Genomic DNA, 18,308 nt, shown 5'->3' on the forward strand with positions numbered 1-18,308 from the left:
CTCTGGGAACTCCACTGGTTACCGGGTAAGTTCCGTTTAATCCCTTGTTCTATTGCTATTGTATTTTATTTAGTGAAATCATGCTGTCCTGAACTTTTCATACTATTGCTACTGTGGCCACTGTAGTGTCTCCATTACTACTGACGAGACCGCTGGGAACTGGAAGGTGGGGAGCGCTGATAGCAGGAAGCTTTCGGAGGTTGTGAGAAGGAGCGCCGCATAGTATGACATCAGCTGCGGGTACATGGCTGCTTTCCAGTCAAAATCCACACCAATGTTATGGATTTAGATTTTTTTTTTTTTTTCATTCTGGATGTGGAAATGCCGCAGAATTACAATCATAACCAGAATTGGAGAGTAGGCCTATGCAGTGCTACAAGCGTATATATCAATAGCTCATCCAGCTCTCCTGCTAGGAAACAACCACAGGGCGTCTTTTTTTTTTTTTTTCTTCTGAAACGGCTCTGTTCTTTTTACATTGTGATAAGCTCCGCCCCTGACCGCACCTCTCTGTCCCGTTTTGACTCAGGAAAAATCTGATCATCTTACTTAAGACAGGATTCACATGACTGTATTTGCGCACAAATGTGCAGTGAAGGGAACCCATTGATTTAGTGTATTTTGCTCACAGAATTCTGTTTGGCAAAGAAAAAAATGCAGCATGTTGTATTTTCCTACTCCCCTGTGAGAGCAATAGACCATCTGAAACTAATCAGGCTATGGGACCGTGGGTTTTCTTGCAAGTGTGCACAATTTACATGCACAATAACACACTCGCCCATGTGAAGCCAGCCTTAATGTATGATGACTACACATTTGCAATACAATTAGCTTTTCAAAACATAATAACTCATATTGTATTGCCCTTTTTTATTTTTATTTTTTTGCCTGAAGGTCCAAAAAGCTAATGCCGTGGTGGTTGTTGGTGGGGGCTCAGCTGGAGTTGAGATGGCTGCAGAGTTGAAAACAGACTATCCTGAAAAAGAGGTAGGATATTTTACATTGAAGTTTGCTTTTCAATATTATTCACTGATGTTCAGGCCCAATGTCCACGAGCGGATTTGATATTCGGAATCTGAGTGGATGATCTGCAAATCGGAGCACCCATAGGGGGTGCATGGGCACCCGCAAATGGATTTAAAACATGCTGATTTGATTTGCGGACCAACCAGTCCCCCCAAAAAAATTGCAGCATGCTCCATTTTCTGCGGATTCATGCGTGAACGTTTTCCATTGAAGTCAATGGAAGTCGTCTGATCCACTGCACAGCCGCAGCTGACACTGCAGGCGTGCAGCGGATCCCATGGGAAACCAGGAGATTAAAAAAAAAGCTCTGCGCTTGAGTGGGGCGCGCCAGCCGGCGTGTCCACTGTGCAGAAGAAAGAGGATCCGGTTGGGATGGAGGAGACCTGCGTAGGAGAGGTAAGAAAATGTCCCATGGCTGCCGACACGGGCGGATTCGATGCGGATACTCTGAATCCGTGCGTGCTGTGGACTTGAGGCCTAAAACATGCAACTTTTGCCTACAAACATTTTCGGGAAGTAGACACGCCTCTGACGCAATCCAAGAGATGTCACCCCGTTACCAGAATCTGAGGGGGGTGCATTATTGGGATGTGAGATGCTGGATGGTTGTATTGATGAATTGCCTCCCACCAGGCCGTTCTGACCAGACTGCTAGGAGGTGTTGGGACCAGTGGATGGGTGAGGGCACACAAGGTGACCGGGCTCAGGACGCCCTCAACAGACCATCGGTAGAGAGGATTGTCTGATCACCCGACAACCAGCTCCGACTGTTTTATTGTCCACTATCCAGAGACAGGTGGCGCTATCGTTGCACTCCTGTGTCTGTTGGAACCATTTCCAGGTGCTTGACTGAAGGATATTTGGCCTAACCGCTCATTATAGTCATCTGACGCTGTTCAGTTCCATCCTTAGACGGAGCCATTTGGCCATGGGGATTCCCCTTTCCTGTATGGAGCAGAAAAGTAGAATCCCAAGGGCAGATGTGAAACTACTGTAAGGCTTCACACGTGTGAGTGCGATACTGGATTTTAAATCGCAGGCCGATATCGCGCTCGCCAACGTGCAATATACCTGCGCATGTGAGGTGTTTATCTTTTTAAACTGCCTCGCATCACTTCAGGGAATTTCTATTATTGTTTTCAATGGGGAAACTTTGAATCCCAAGATGTGCGCCTAGCAAATGGTACAATGCTGCCGCCAGGCCCATTGTAAACAATAGGTAATGCAATGAGAGGGTACGTCCAAAGATAGGACATGCCATGGTTTGTTACCGATGTCGCTGTGTGATGCGGGGAAAAAAAATCGCTCACATGTGTTACCCCATTCAAAAGATAAGGGTTCCTATTAGTGTATTTCACAACACACAAATCTCGCTCGATTTTTTTTTTCTCGGCCGAGTGAACACTGCCTTAGCCAAATGTGGTTTGGTATCAGAACATCTCTGCCCTTCTGTGTATGCATTATGTAATTACACTCTATGCCTCACTCACTCATCACCATAGCATCTACAGGGAGGGCCATGATAAAGTATGTCGGCACTACACTCCTATCAATGCTGTCTAAAAGAAAATCTGCCTATAGCTCCTAGCAACCAATCACAGCACAGCTTTAATTTTACTGCAGGGATAAAATGAAGGCTGCGCTGTGATTGGTTTCTATGGGCATCAAAGATTTTCTTTCAGATAGCTGTCATAAAAGTGTGGTGCCGGGTTAATTTTCCATATTCAGTCAAGAGTTGGACCAGCATTTCAAAAAGAAGATGCAAAAAATGCATGCTGTGTGAGCAAAGAGCCTCCTAGCCGCTCAAATTGAGAAGATTCCAAGAGAAAGAATGGCAGCACTCACTTATGGGACAGGACGCACATAAGGAATTGCTGTATCTCATTTGGCAATAGAAGTTCCACATATAGACAAATATAATGTTCCGCGTTTAGACAGAGCTGTAGCAACGTATCATCCTTTGAGTTCCTAGTGCAGCATCCGAGAAGCAAGCCCTAGCCTAGGAGACAGCAGGGATGAGTAGTAGGCTTTGTCATGGTGGCTCTACCGTCTCCCACCCAGAGGGTAGCCAGGGACCAGGGCAGGCAATTAAAGTGGATAACTGGGCACAGGTTTACCTTTTTCTTCTTTGGGGGTGTCACGGGTGACACCACCATTCCTTCCTCTGCGGTAAATCCGACCGATGGTTAATAAAGGGTCCACACATGGAGAAGTCTACTTAAGAGACACACCAGGGACGGTCGGTGAAACTCGTTTACTAACAGTTCAGTTAGTGCATTACAAGTGTTGCAGCGGAGTACAACTTGTGCTGCTCTGGATGAGAGGGCAGGGAGGCATACAGAGAACTCACGGGAGGATATTCCAAAGTTATCTTCAGGGTCTCGGACACGTATTTCCACTTTCCCTTTTTCTCTCTCTCTCCCTGTTCACACTCACGCTTGCAGCAAAGACAGCAGGCACGGAATGTCCTCTCTCTTACAGGGGCTTGCAGCTACCCCGGAGTCTCCTGGGATCAGAGATATCCAGGGGAAACGGGTGATACCTTTCTGTTTCTTGCAATCTCACTTCCACAGCACAGGGGAATTCTATGAACAGCGCTTCAAAGACACATTGACAGATACTCCAAGTGTCTTGGCTCTCAGACTGGTTCTGGCTAGACTAGGCCAGGAACTAACTTTCTCTCCAACTGACTTAGACCAGACTCCCCTCTCACTCACATTCTGCAAATATTAATATAAAGCATGGTCGGGTGACCACAAACTCACAACACAAAACAATACATTTTCAGATAGATAACTCATTTGCAGACATTAACTCTTTCAGTGCTGCAGAGGTGTACTACATACACTTCATGCATACAGGAATTGCTGACCACATAAATGCACATGACAAACATGGAACTAACATTTTGAAGTGGCCTATAGCTCTGGGCCACTACACTACAAATAAAGGCATTTTTAGAAGAACCTTCATATATGCCAAAAAAGTGTGGGGATGGGGGGGGAGGGAGCATAGGACAATGATAAGAAGCAAATTAATTCTTGTTCGGCACTCAGTCCTTGGTCGTGTTTACACTGGATGATTATTGTTTATATTCGGAGAATCTTTTTTTTTTTTTTTTTTTTTTTTTTTTTTTGATACACTCTATCCACCTTAGCCCCCTCCCTCCTCTTCTAGCCCATGCACAGCTCCCACGGACTCCTCACCTTTCTCAAACGCCTCCATCCCCCTCACACTGCCAAGAAACATCACTGCCACCCTCACCCTCGCTATGCCATTATCTCTGGCTGTGGGGGACATCTCCCCCAACCCTGGCCACCCACACACCCCTCCCCCCTTCAAATGCAAGTTAAGGAACCCCCGGTCCACATGCAATAAGCTCCCTACTATCCACAACCTCTCCACCACTGAACATTTCAACCTGCTTGCCCTCACTGAACGATCATCGTGCAGGATTTTTAAGGAGCTGAAAATCCTGAATGATAGTTCAGTGTAAACAGCAGCCATTCAGTACTGAACAGCATCTGTGCTGAGCGAGTGGAGAGGGGCGAGGGAGAGACAGGAGTGAAATCTCCTCCAGCTGCCCTGGCCCCATGCTGGCTGCTCTGTGAGGGAGCCAGCGATACTAGCTCCTGTGTAGCAGCAAGGAAGCAAGTATATGCGGGGACGAGTGTCGGGCATCGTTTGCCCGACATATGTCCAGTATAAATGGGCCTATAGCAATGCTAATTAAATTATTGAAAACTCGAATTAATTTCTACTACAATAGTGCTTACAAGTGATTTATAAATAATTTTTTTTGTTTTTATTTATTTTATCTGAAAAAATAAATTTCCGGGAAAAATTTCAAAACTTCGTGGTCAATGAGGATCGCCTCGCAGTTGTCCGATTTAAACTAAAATTTTGCATAGATAATTAAAAAATTGAAATGAGATACGGAGGAGGGAGCCAAACTTTTAGAAAGTTGAAAAATAAGGGCCACTCTAGTGTATACCATGTGTAAGTGTCTTGTTTGTGTTCCCCCGTGCTTTGAAAACCCTGTGGAATTAGTTGGCGCTATACAAATAAAGATTATTATTTATATAATTGTTTGTGGAAAAGGGCCCTAATTCAGTGTTGCCGTCACTAACTTCTACATTCCCTACACAGGTCACATTGATTCATTCAAAAACTGCATTAGCGGATGCGGAGCTGCAGCCCTGCGTGCGGCAGACTGTGAAGGATATACTTTTGAGAAAAGGAGTTAGACTAGTTTTGGGTAAGTGAAAGATTTGATATGTATCGGCTCTTGGAGCTGTCTAGAGTTCCAGTGTCTGAGGGGCGCGCCCACAGCCGAGGAGACAGCGGGGTAGAGAAAGGCCTTGTCAAGGGGATCTCCTCCCCTGGGGGTATCTTGGGACCTGAACACGTTACTGCTGGGGGGGATCACAGGAGTAGTAACCGTGGGTTACCTTGAGTCTGTCACTCGAGGTGCCACCGTTCCGTCCTCTGCAGCAGATCTTCCAGATTAAATAAAGTCGACACACAGAGTAACTTTCTGAAAAACACCCGAAAAACTTCTGTCCGTTTACTGCAAACTCTTGAACATAAACTCCAGAAAACAGTCTTGGTACAGTTACAACAAGCCAAAGTGGTGTCACAGGTAGGATTCTCGGGGTGTGTGGACAATCCACAGTCCAAGTTATCTGTGTAATTTCCACTCCCGCCAAACTCTCTCCAGCAGTCAACATTCACTCTCACTTTCTCCTCTTCTCTCTAAAAGTGGGTTGTTTCGCTCCCAGCGCTCATCAGAAACGCTGAGGATTCCTAGGTTGGTTAGCCCCAGCCTGAGCACAAGGTCATCGCTTGGCTCCCTCCATTACTCCACACACTGACCAACTTGTCCAGTGTGGGTGTCAGATGCTCCCAACTTCAACTCCTATCCATGCATTCTTGTAAAGAAAAAAAAAATTATATCATGATCACATGACTACAAATGACACAAAACGTTACATTTTCCAAACGAGAGGACATTAACCCTCTCAGCCTGCAACCATGCAATCCGCATAAATGAAATGCATACCACAAACAAGAGACTGACAAGACATTGGCACGAGACAGACATAGAACATTATAGAGAGGCCCCAGTAAATCTGGACCACTACAGAGCAAAAAGTGCCCGTCTAAGCTGTTCTTTTTTTCATTTCCTTAGGGTGGTTTCACACCTGCATCTGGGCTTCTGCTTTCCTGCTGCGTCCAGGAAGCAGGAAAGGGGAATTCCCAAGGCCGAATCGCTCCATCTCAGGATGGAACCGAACCGCTCTGAACGGACCCCATTGATTATAATCTGGTCCGTTCTGTTTCCGCACAGGTGCCCGGCTTTTGGACAGAAGAAAAAAGCCCTGCATGCAGCACCTTTTCTTGTATTTTGAGTCGGATCTCCAGCGAAACCTTCAGCTGGAAGTTTCAACGCAGATTTGAAACCGGCCTTATTCTCATCTTATGTGGAGTTTTAATCTAATTGTATTTTTTTCCCTAAAAGTGACTGTCCATGGATATTAAAAGATAAGAATTAGGTAAAATACTGAAGGATAGACATAAAAAACACTATATTTAGTCCATATTTTGTGCATCGGGAGGAAGCGCAGCGAGTCTGCTGTGAAACTTGAGCCAATTGTTGAAAAGCAGTTAGCGATGTCAGGGTGGAGGGGCGGCATTCTGGCATCTTCTGTACAGCTCGGTAATATGTAGCGATTTTGTAAAGGCTCAGATCTGTTAACTACCGCTAATCAGTCAAGTTTAACAATTATTAATTTTGGTCACTTTCATATAGTATCAGTAAACAACGTAATAGAAGTGTGATAGGTTGAGGTTTTTACTTTATTAACCTCACCTACTACGGGAACAGAGTTTCACTGTATTATAGCGGCCTCTAAGTGGTTGGATGAGTACTTCTACATGGGACAACTGTCGGCTGCTTATAGCTTTTGAATAAAATTTTGCTACATTGCAACCAAAATTTCAGATACATTTATTACATTGTAGCCCCAAGATTTGTAGTTGTCCCCTTCACACAAGGGGATGTACATGCACGCACTCCAGAACCTGGAGATGTATGAAGCCGGCTCAGGAGCGGACCATGCTCCATACCCAGCAGGTGTCTCCTGTGTTTAAACAGCTGATGCCCACCGCAACAGGCACAATTGGAACAAGCTCTTATTGTGGCCGTTTAGCCACTTAGATGCTGCGGTCCATGCTCATCATGGCATTTAAGCCAGTAGCCCAAGAAGAATCCCCTTCCGCTGCATCATCGGCTCCCCACAAAGCAAGCAAATACTTGCCGCATATTGCTATGTTGATCGAATATTTTTCCATTTCTAGCGCTTGGTAGTTGTGGACTTAAAATTAACAAAACAAAATACAAATTCATGCATAACTGTGGCTGCCATTATTCAACAGGGCAACGGGTTTCGAACTTGAATGAATTGACCTTGAACAAAGTTGAGGAGAATATGGAATTGCGTTTGGACAAGGACGCGGAGGTGATCGCTGCCGACCTGATCCTCTGCTGCACCGGACTTAAGATTAATTCATCTTGTTACATTGATGTCTTTGGTAAGTGAACAAGAAATAAAGAATGTAGTTTTGGACTAAAGCTACAGGTGTAGGCGAGTTGAATTTGTCAGGTAAACCATTAAGGATGAGAATTAAGAAAAAAGGTGCAGCTATGTATTCTAATGAGCCATTCACCTGTGTGTCACATGATCACGGAATTAAAGGTTCCTATCAATCAGGAAGGCTATGGTTTCTCCTTAGGGATAGCACATAGTGAGGAGACTTTTATAAGGCCATGCATGCTCCTCTGGGAAATATGCAAATAGAAAGATGGAACAATACCTCTACAGCACCACCTATTGTAAGGCAGCATTCCTGCAAGTCAACGTCACTCTTTAACAAGCCTTGTAACAATTTTGGGAATGTAAGCTAAAGCCAGAATCTTCTCCAGAAGGAAAAGATAAACCATACACAGACAGCTCTTTTTGGGGTATTTGCCCCAGAGGAGCATGGATGGCCTTAAAAGTCACACCAAAGGAGAAACCATACCCTATCTATAGGTCTCTTACTAGCCATGCCAACAGACCTACTGCACACTGATGAGGGGCAATCCCCCCGAAATAGCTGTTTGTGCATGGTTGGCTTCTCCTTCTGGAGAAGACTCTGGCTTTTGCTTATATTCCCAGTCATTGTTACAAGGCTTGTTAAAATATCTGACATTGACTTGCAGGAATTCTGTCTTCCAATATATGGCGATGTAGAGGCATTGTTCCATCTTCCATTTGCATAAGGTTCCTATTGAATGACAGACAAAGATCTGGAAAACCAAGAGAAATTGATTCAAGAATTGAAAATGTTTTAAACTTCATCACACAATAAATACCCTTAATTCGGTGTAACTATGATATCTTACTAAGGGCACGTTCACATGGGTGCATGCGGGTTAAAATCGTGTAAATACCCTGAGTATTTACGCAACCAAAAAAATGGCATTTGCCTGTGTATTTCACCTGCTGCTGCGGGATTTTGTGTACACAAATACACTGCGTATTTTCGCACATAAAAAGTACGCCGAAGGTCCCATTGATTTGCTGCATAATTGCGTATTAACTTCAATGGCCTGTTGCGATGCATAATACACCTCAAAATGGGATACGCTGCGTATTTTTTCACGCAATTGAGCATCGTGTAAAAAAAAAAATATATATATATAATAATAGTGAACCCATTGATATCAGTGGGTTCTACTCACTGCGAATTACGCGGTGCTATTACGCCCCTGTGTGAACAAGCTCTAAGTCATTAGATGATATATGGTTGTGACTAGTGTAGCACAGATCCATAATGTACATTGTTAAATGTATGTTGAGATTGTAATCTGATTAAGTAGCAGAAAATGAGCAGCATAGCCATGCAGGAATTCAAAGTAAGCTTGACAAAGACCCCAGAAGGGGTTGAAACGTTGTATGTTTTTTCTCTGGAGTAAATAAAGGAGCATCAAGGCGGATGCAATTACTTTGAATCCCTGCATGTCTATGCTGCTCATTTTCTGCTACTTGTGGAATATATCGCTTGGGGCCTAGAAGTCCCGTCCATTTATTGAGCTCTGCACCGCATTCCTCTCTACCTCCCACAAATTGCGGTTTACATGTGAGTGCCGCTGTAATACTTTTTTCTTGGATGTAATCTCATTAAGGGCTCATTTGCTTCTGTTCCATTTGGTTTACGTTTTTAAACGGAACAAATGGCGCAGTCTGCAGCTGTCTGTATTGTGAGTCAGACCCCACAATAATATTGGATAGGTCTTCGGTATTTTAGTCCCGGAAAATACTTTTTAAGTGACACATAATTACCATTTATACAATTATGATTTCTTCATTTCCCTTTCTCCCATTAAGGTGATGACGTGGCGAGCAACGGGGCTCTGAAAGTAAACGATTATCTCCAGGTGAAAGGATATAACAATATTTATGCAATTGGGGATTGTGCTGATATAAACGAACCTAAAATGGCTTATCATGCAAGCCTGCATGCAAAGATCGCAGTAACCAACATTATCCACAGTCTTACGGAGAAACCGCTCGTCACCTATAGAACAGGTAGGGTGATGCATACTGTGTTATATCTTTATATGCACTGTATGTATCTCTGTGGCTGACGATTAGTAAGTAAACACAGACAATTCAGTATAATGCACGAATTGTCAAAAAAAAAAAAAAGCAAGCACCTAGAAGTTGTCGATATGGAATGAAGCTCTGTGATTGTAACGTTGGTATAAGTAATGGATTACAACATCAGAGCAAAAGGAGAATTTATTGTTTAAAACTGACCCCTTGTAGGGAGGCTCTAGTACCCTGTTGTACTGCCTCTAGTTTAGATGCAAGATGTGATAGGGGCAGACATGGACGCTCTAGTACCTTATCGTACCACCTCTAGCCTAGATACAAGATGTGATACAGGCGGGCATGGAGGCTCTAGTACTCTGTTGTACCGCCTCCAGTTTGGATACATGATGTGATACGGGCCGGCATGGAGGCCCTAGTACCCTGTTGTACCGCCTCTAGCTTGGATATAAAATGTAACATAGTATGTTAGGCTGAATGAATACAATGTCTATCTAGTTCAGCCTGTTTCAACTCCCCCCTTGTTGGTCCAGAGGAAGGCAAAAAAAAAGCAACAAGCCACTTTAGCTCATGTGGAGGAAAAAAATTCCTTCCTGACTCCCTAATAGCTGTCAGAGTAATCCCTGGACCAACATTTCAGATCAACAACCCCGCTGGTTATTTAATGTCCATCTTCTAATATTCTAGCACTCTAAAGAGATGTCTAATCCCCTCTTAAACTCCTCTACCAATTTTGCCATCACCACGTCCTGAGGCAGAGAGTTCCATGATCTCACAGCTCTTACAGTAAAGAACCCCTGTGTTGGTGATGACTGATGCCTTCTTGTTACCGTTGCAGTCCTGGGTATAAACAGATCATGGGAGAGATCCTTGTATTGTGTCCTAATGTATTTATACATAGTTATTTGATCGCCCCTTAGCTGTCTTTTTATCCAGGTAAAATAATCCTCTCTGGGTATTCCAGTTCCCCCATTCTGTTTTATTATTTTAGTCGCCCTTCTTTGAACCCCTTTAAGCACTACAATGTCATTACTGAGCACCGGTGTCCAGAACTGTACACCAGTATTCCATGTGAGGCCTGACAAGTGCCTTATATAGTGGGAGGATAATGTTCTCATCCTTCGCCCTTATACCTCTTTTAATGCACCCCAAGACTTTATTTGCTTTTGCAGCAGCTGACTGACATTGATTGCTCCAGTTAAATCTACAGTCCACTAGTACCCCCAGTTTTTTTTTCATATCACTTTTCCTTAGCAGTACTCCATTTAGTGTATATTGCTGACATCCATTTCTCCTGCCCATGTGCAAAACCTTATATTGAACTTTATTTGCCATTTTTCTACCCAAGCCCCCAGCTTATCTAGGTCCATTTGTAGCCGCACATTGTGCTCCTTTGTATTTATTATCTTGTATAATTTTGTATCCTCTGCAAATATTGATATTTTGCTGTGCAGTCCTTCTATCAGGTCGTTGATAATTATAAATAACTGAATGGGGCCTAATACTGAACTCTGTGGCAGCCCACTAGCAACGGTAGCCCAATCGGAGTACAAACCATTTATTACCACCCTCTGCTTTCTATCTGTGAGCCAATTCTTTACCCAGATACACATTTTCCCACAGACCGAGCTCTCATTTTATATATCAGCCTATTATGCGGCACGGTGTCAAATGCTTTAGAGAAATCCAGATATACGAGATCAATAGATTCTCCAAGGTCCAGCCTAGAGCTTACTTCATTGTAGAAGCTAATCAAATTGGTCTGACATAATCAACCCTTCATGAACCCGTGCTGATGAGGAGTTATTCTGTTTTCTTTGAGGTATTCTCAGATGGCGTCTCTCAGAAAACTCAATTATTTTTCCAATTATTGAGGTGAGTCTTACCAGTTACCAGCCTGTAGTAACCAGGCTCTCTTTTCAACCTCTTCTTGTATATTGGAATCACATTGTCAATGCGCCAATCCAGTGGTACAATCCAGGTCTCAATAGTGTCCATAAATAAAAGAAATAGCAGTCTAGCTATCACGTCACTCAGTTCCCTTAGAACCCTTGGGTGTATTCCATCTGGACTCGGCGATTGATTGATTGATTTTTTTTTTTAATCCTTTTTAACCAGCTCTGCAGTTCCTCCTGTGTTAGGCAAGCAATATTTCGCAGGGGGTTTCATTTTATTCCCCTGCATCTCATGTGACATTTCTTTTCCATTCATTAATACACTTGAGAAAACTATTTAATAGATTTGCCTTCTTCTCCATCGTTTTCTATGGTTTCTCCTGCATTATTTGTTAAAGGGCCAGTGCTTTCAGTGCAAATCCTTTTCCTGTTTGTATAGTTCAAGAATAGTTTAGGGTTATTTTTGCTCTCTTTGGCGATTGGTCTTTCTGCCTCCTCCTTAGCAATTTTGATCTTTTATTTACATTATTTGTTAGTTTTTTTTTCCCCCTGATTGATTTTACCATGATATTGGGGGCTTGGATTCTCAAGTACCCTGCTGGACCACCTCTAGCTTGGATACAGGATGTGATATGGGGGGCATGGAGACTCTAGTACCTTGTTGTACCACCTCTAGCTTGTATACAAGATGTGAGGTTCCGTAGGGTATCCTGCAGCATAATGCTCCACATTGGCTGTAACTGAGCCTCTAGATCAGTGGTTCCTAAACTTTTTCAGCCATGGAGTCAGGGGAGGGGTTAGGGGCGAGGCTTATCACAACATATAATTTTTACCTGTATCATTATAAAAAAGGCAGGGCCATTTAAAAAAATACACAGAAGAATGCAGGAGCGCTGAATGGGCTATACATATACATTATATTTAAAATTAACATGCTGCGGAATTAAATCCTGCACCACATGTCAGTGTCCACACGGATTTTGTGCATATTTTTTCCACAGCGTGTGGATTTTGGATTTTCAAAATCTCCACTTTGCTGCTACAGAAACAGTAAATTCTGCAGCGAATCTGCTCCGTGTAGTAATAGTAACCCCCTATATTGGTGGCCACGGTAGCAATACCGTCGCCTATTGTAGCCCCACTAGTAATAGCATCACCTATATTGGACCCAGCAGTAAGAGGTGACCCCCTATGGCGGCCCCAGCAGTAACAGGTGACCCCTTATTGCGGCTCCAGCAGTAATAACCCCCTCTGTAGCAATCTTAACCCCACAGTAGCCCCAGTAATGATATTGGTGCTCTCAGTAATATTAACCCCACAGTAATAATAGTAACCCCCTCAGTAATCTTAACCCCACAAAAGCCACAGTAAGATTAACCCCACAATAATATTAACCTCTCAGTCATATTAACCATCTCAGTAATATTAACCCCACAATAGCCCCCCCAACCCATATACTTACCTCCTCCTTGTAGTCAGTGCCACTCTTCCTCTGCTCAGTGGTGAGCCCGGATTCACACGGATGACAGTGTATGCGCTCCAAACGTTTCCTCCCTGAGTCCTCTCCTGTGGAACCAAGGAGGAGAGGACTCAGAAGGAGGATCCCGGGTGCATACTGATGTCAGAGTGCACCAGGATCGGCTTCACTGCATGATTACCGGCAGGAGGGCTGCGGCACCTGGGCTGGAAATCCCTACAGTGGTGAGCAGCCATTAGCATGAGCGCGCCACAGGTTCACCACAATAGATCCCCTTGATCAGAGCCCTTGACTTTCGTTCGTGGTGCCCCAAGGGCTCCGCAGAGCATAGTTTGGGAACCATTGCTCTAGATCGGGCATACATACTGTCGGAGTTGGCATCCCAGATGGTCCCATACATGTACTATTGGTGATAAATCTGGGGACTGGACACCCATGGAAGTGTGACAATGTTGAGGAGACATTCCTGTGACCCCCTTTGTGTGTGCGGCTGAGTATTATCGTGCTGCCTCCTGGAAGCTGACATGAGAGGAACACAAGTGGCTGCAGGATGTGCTGAACATATCGTTGAACTGTCATTTGCAGTGTCCACCGCGCAGGCCCACAGCTGAGGAGATAGCGGGCATAGAGATGATCACTTGTCACAGTGGCTCTACCATCCCCCCTCCAGTTACGGGTAGCACAGGACCCATCCACGTCGCCACAGGGAGAGGTCACGGGAAAAACAAAGCAAGATGGTAATCGGACTAAGTTACCTGAAAGTCGTTAGTTGTCACGGGTGATGCCGTTCCTTTCCTTTGATGCGCCTCCTCCATAGAATAACAAAGTAGTACTTTTCTGGACACACCAGGAATGGTCGATGTCTGCTTTACTGAATTTTGGTAACTCCAATGAACAGGGTAAAGACTGTTTTTAGTACAGCAGCAGTGGAGGTACATGGGGCATTCACACAAAGTCCACAGCCCCAGTTTACTGTGTCTGGCTACTCTCCGTAATCAATTCTCTCAACACTAGCTGGTGTAATGTAACTCATGGACCACTTGCACATGAACACCGAAACTTAGGGGTGGAGGCAAGGGTTAATCCTGCTTGGTCGCTGTCATTGTTGACTCCGCCCTCCCATCTACGCGGGTCTAACCTAATCTTTGCTGTCAGCTGATGTCAGTGTCCCTACTGCGCAGCCTTTCCACACCCCGGCATTCCATCTCCATCGGTGTAGGTAAGATGATGTCCCCTTGCCGGCTTTGGTGAGTGGTGCTAACGATCTGGCTTCCACCCCGCCACCCGTTCTCTCCACCACCCTCAGTCACCCTGGCGGCCTCACCTCAGCGACGGACTCTTTGCAGCGTTCTTAGTCTGCTCCATCTGTGGCGTTCCAACAGCCCGTCATCAGTCTACCCAGGTCTGACTCCATGGCGACGGACAAGCGCTTTCCTAGGAGCAAGTCCGGACAGCGGAGCAGAAAAAGGCATGAGGGCCGGGCACCAGAGCAGCGGCTTGAGTCAGCAGGGCAGCACCTCGGCGCATCTGCACTCAGTTCATCGCAGCTGACCATCCCCTGTCACTGATGATGGCTTACATAGCCAGTGAGCAAAGGGCCAGCGTCTGTCGATACTAGCAGGGACACAGGAGCTGACATGGCAGTCAGCGCAGTGCAAGGGGGATACGGGACAGCCAATAAACAATTGGGGGCATACACCCATTCTCCTGCCCAGCCAATCAAGTTGGCAGTGTTTGTGAATACAGTTTGTTTCCACCAATTCTTGTGGTGGAGACAAGATACAACAATACCTACTGAATGACACCCAATTCACTTACATACACCTTGCAAGCACATATATAAAGCACAATCACATGACTAACAAATGATACATACAAATTTGCTACATTTTCCAGACATACCCAGACAGTTAACCCTTGTAGTGCTGCAGACATGCTACGAGGACATCATAAAGACTTAAGACAGACATACCCGTAGATCATTCAAGCACATTCCAGAAACTTCTATTAAAAGTCCCTTCACTTCAGGCCACTGTACATTTGTCCCTTGTACCACTACTAGGGGTGATGACCGACTGTTGTATGCCATGGCCCACCAGACCATCACACCAGCAGGAGGAGTGTGCCACTCCACAGCAAAGGCAGAATTGAGGTGCTCACCTCAAGGTCTCTGGACACAAACACAGCCGTCATCAGCGCCCAAACTAAACCTGAATTCATCACTGAAGACTTCTCGGTTCCACTCCGTAGCGTCCAGTTTAATTGTTGGCAACATCCCTGCAAATTGAGACAATGCTGGGTGTCAAAGTAAGTACACATTTGAAACACCATGAGACCAAATGTCCTTCAGCTAAGTACCCAGAAATTGTTCCCGCTCACACAGGGACCTGTAACAATGGTGCCACAGTTTGTCTGACTAGCACCAGCAGTTCAATCAGATGCTCCTCTCTACTGGTGGGCTGTTGGGGGGTCCTGAGCCCATTCACCTTATGTGCTCTCACACATCCACTGGTCCCAACACCTCCTAACAGTCTGGTCAGAACGCTCGTTAGAGGACAATTCATCGATACGACCATCCAGCTTCTCACATCCCAATAATGAACCTCCTCTCAAACTGTCTAGTGGTCAACAAGCTCTACACAAGCGGAAGAAGAGGTCACTACACGCAAGGAGCCTCCGAGAGCCTTTTATAGGCCAAGGGGGGAACCACTTTTAGGGCCTCTGGTGACAAGACCGTTCATCTAATCACCACAACTCTCACCATTTGTAGATCTGAGATGTAACTGCAACCAAACGACAACTCCTTCTAGGTGCTTGAGAATTTGGGCCTTGTATATATACTGTGATTAAAAAAAAAAGCCAAACACCTTTTCTTTTCTTTTTTTTAGTATGGTTGATGCGTGGTAAAGCTATATAGACAAATGACAGTGCAAATACCAGTAATTGTCTTTTTCTCCTTTAGGGTCGGTCACCATGCTACTTTCTATGGGACGAAATGATGGAGTTGGCCAGTTCAATGGTTACTACTTGGGACGTTTTTTAGTCACTTTAGCAAAAAGCAGAGATGTCTTTGTTTCAAAAACCTGGAAGGAAATGGGACAGAAGATGCCCAAATAAATGCTATTATTCATGTAATTTTTTTCTAAGGTTTCTACCTCAGAATTGTCGCAGTTTATTACTGTACCGTAAAGCAGGGATGCACAACCTTTGCTGGTTCTGGGGTCACATTGTCATGTCCATCTACTTCCATGGGCTGCAGTACAATCTAGAGGAGCGGTCATCATGTCAGCAAGGACTCCTGCAGAACTTTTCAGCTGCCAACTTATTAACTCCAGCAGTGTATTTCTGTAATTCATACTCCACCACGTTCTCTCATATGGGCTTTTCTTAGATTCAGCTACTGGTATTATGAATATGCGAAGTGGGCGGTCCCAAGCACTCACTGCCAGTGACTGACATCAGATTTGATTGACAATGGTGAGGGCAGAGTCCTCATCTTCTCATTTCTTAATGGAATGAGAATAGTTTTCTATCATCATGCTTTGCACAAAGTTGTATTTTATCTGTAATGTATGTCAGGATTGGACATTATGGCGGCCCATACACCACTGCAGTGCCACAGTTTCGAGGAAGCAGTTTTTTGCCACGTTTGCTTCACCACAGTGCCAGAATACATGCCAGGTGTGTGGGCGCCTGTATTGCTGCATTTTCTAATAAATAGAATTGGATTTAGTTGTCTGATTTATTTTCTGCTCTTTTTCCACTGATGTCAGCATAACCATTTGCAATATTAGTCATTGTGTTCTCAGCCTGACTTAGGCCGGCTGCATATGGGCGGATTTGCATCATGGAATTCGGAGTGGGTGTCCGCATCTGGATTTTGCAGCAAATACCGCCCATAGCATGTTATGGAAAAGCGTTCTTTCCTCTACACAAGCGTAAATCAATTGCATTTTTTACACGCGCAGAGGAAAAATTGCAGCATGCTCTATTTCAGTGCGTATTTCATACGGACGGCTTCCATTGACGTCATTGGAAGCCGTTCTACCCACTGATCATCCGTAGTGACGTTGCAGAAAGGTCGTGGATTCCTTGTCATCATCTAGCAGTGACGCAGGAAGAGCAGAGATTTAAAAAAACTGTACTGTGCATGTCCAATTGCAAGCCGTGTTGACTATCCGCAGTACAGAAAATAGAGAAGAATGTCAGGTACGTGTGAATGCTGGCTGGGCACTGGGTTGGATTCCAATGTGGGCTCCAGCATGCAGAATCCGACCGGGTTGTGTTCAGCCGGCCTCAGCCTAGCAATCATCAGGAAGATGCGAGCATGAGCAGCAGCCGCTAGCACTTGTGTAATAGAAGCCTTATGGGATTGTTTTAACCCATGGAGAATTCCCTTTGCTAATCTATATAAGCCGGGGTGCCCTGTCTATGAGGCAAGGTGAGCATTCTGCCTCAGGCGTTGCTCCTTTCTAAATGCAGCAGCGGCAGTTCCGCTGTCTGCATATAGGAGGACCGTACTGAGATTCTGCCCATTTTCGCTATTAGCCTCAGACCGCAGGAAGGCTAGGGGCACCCCTGTATTTTAGCTGTAGTTATGTGTCCATGACAGCAGTCAAATAATTGTCAGCAGTAGTTATCTACAATTTGTATCAGGTTTCTAGTACCCAGTAATCTTTACAGTTGCAAGAAAAAGTAAGTGAAAGCTATTGGAATTAACTGGATTTCTGCATAGGTAACAACCAGACCCCATTTCGAATAGGAATCAATGTAAAGGCCTTTTTACATGGGACGAGTGTCGGGCAAATGATGCCTGACACTAGTTCCCGTGTATACTCGCTACCTTGCCGTTACACAGGAGCGAGTATTGCTGGATCCCTCACAGTGCGACTGGCAGAGAGGCGAGTTCTCATCAAGGCATTCGGTTTCTGCATGCTTTTACACGGGATGATTATCGCTACAAACCCTGCGGGAGCGTGAAGAGCCAGAACGACAATCATCCCGTGTAAAAGGGCCATTATACTTACAGACAAACACAAACCGTTGTAACGTTCCAGTCTGTTGCTGAGCAATTGAAAAAATAGCCACAGAGCTGGGACAAAAGTAAGTGAACCCCTGAGTTTAATACCCTGTAAATCGCCTGTTTCAACAGTGATCACCATAAACAAATGTTTCCTATAGCTGCAAATATGATTTGCACTACATCGTGGAGCAATTTTGGATCATTCCTCCCTGCAAAAGTGTGTCAGCTCA

The 18,308-nt window shown here is 44.8% G+C and overlaps 1 protein-coding gene across 2 annotated transcripts in view; it reads left to right on the plus strand.

Annotated features, from left to right (window-relative positions):
• Nucleotides 1-16,787, plus strand: part of AIFM2 (apoptosis inducing factor mitochondria associated 2) — a 49,652-nt gene extending 32,865 nt beyond the window's left edge. For both annotated transcript variants that reach the window (XM_066600491.1, XM_066600490.1), the window contains exons 5-9: nt 895-987; nt 5,176-5,284; nt 7,465-7,620; nt 9,459-9,659; nt 16,018-16,787. In XM_066600491.1, coding sequence (XP_066456588.1) covers nt 895-987; nt 5,176-5,284; nt 7,465-7,620; nt 9,459-9,659; nt 16,018-16,172 — 714 coding nt within the window. In that variant the 3' untranslated portion in view covers nt 16,173-16,787. The remainder of the gene's footprint in view (nt 1-894; nt 988-5,175; nt 5,285-7,464; nt 7,621-9,458; nt 9,660-16,017) is intronic.
• Nucleotides 16,788-18,308: the final 1,521 nt, after the last annotated feature.

Source organism: Eleutherodactylus coqui, chromosome 4, assembly GCF_035609145.1.
Source record: "Eleutherodactylus coqui strain aEleCoq1 chromosome 4, aEleCoq1.hap1, whole genome shotgun sequence".
In the NCBI taxonomy this organism is placed as follows: domain Eukaryota; kingdom Metazoa; phylum Chordata; class Amphibia; order Anura; family Eleutherodactylidae; genus Eleutherodactylus; species Eleutherodactylus coqui.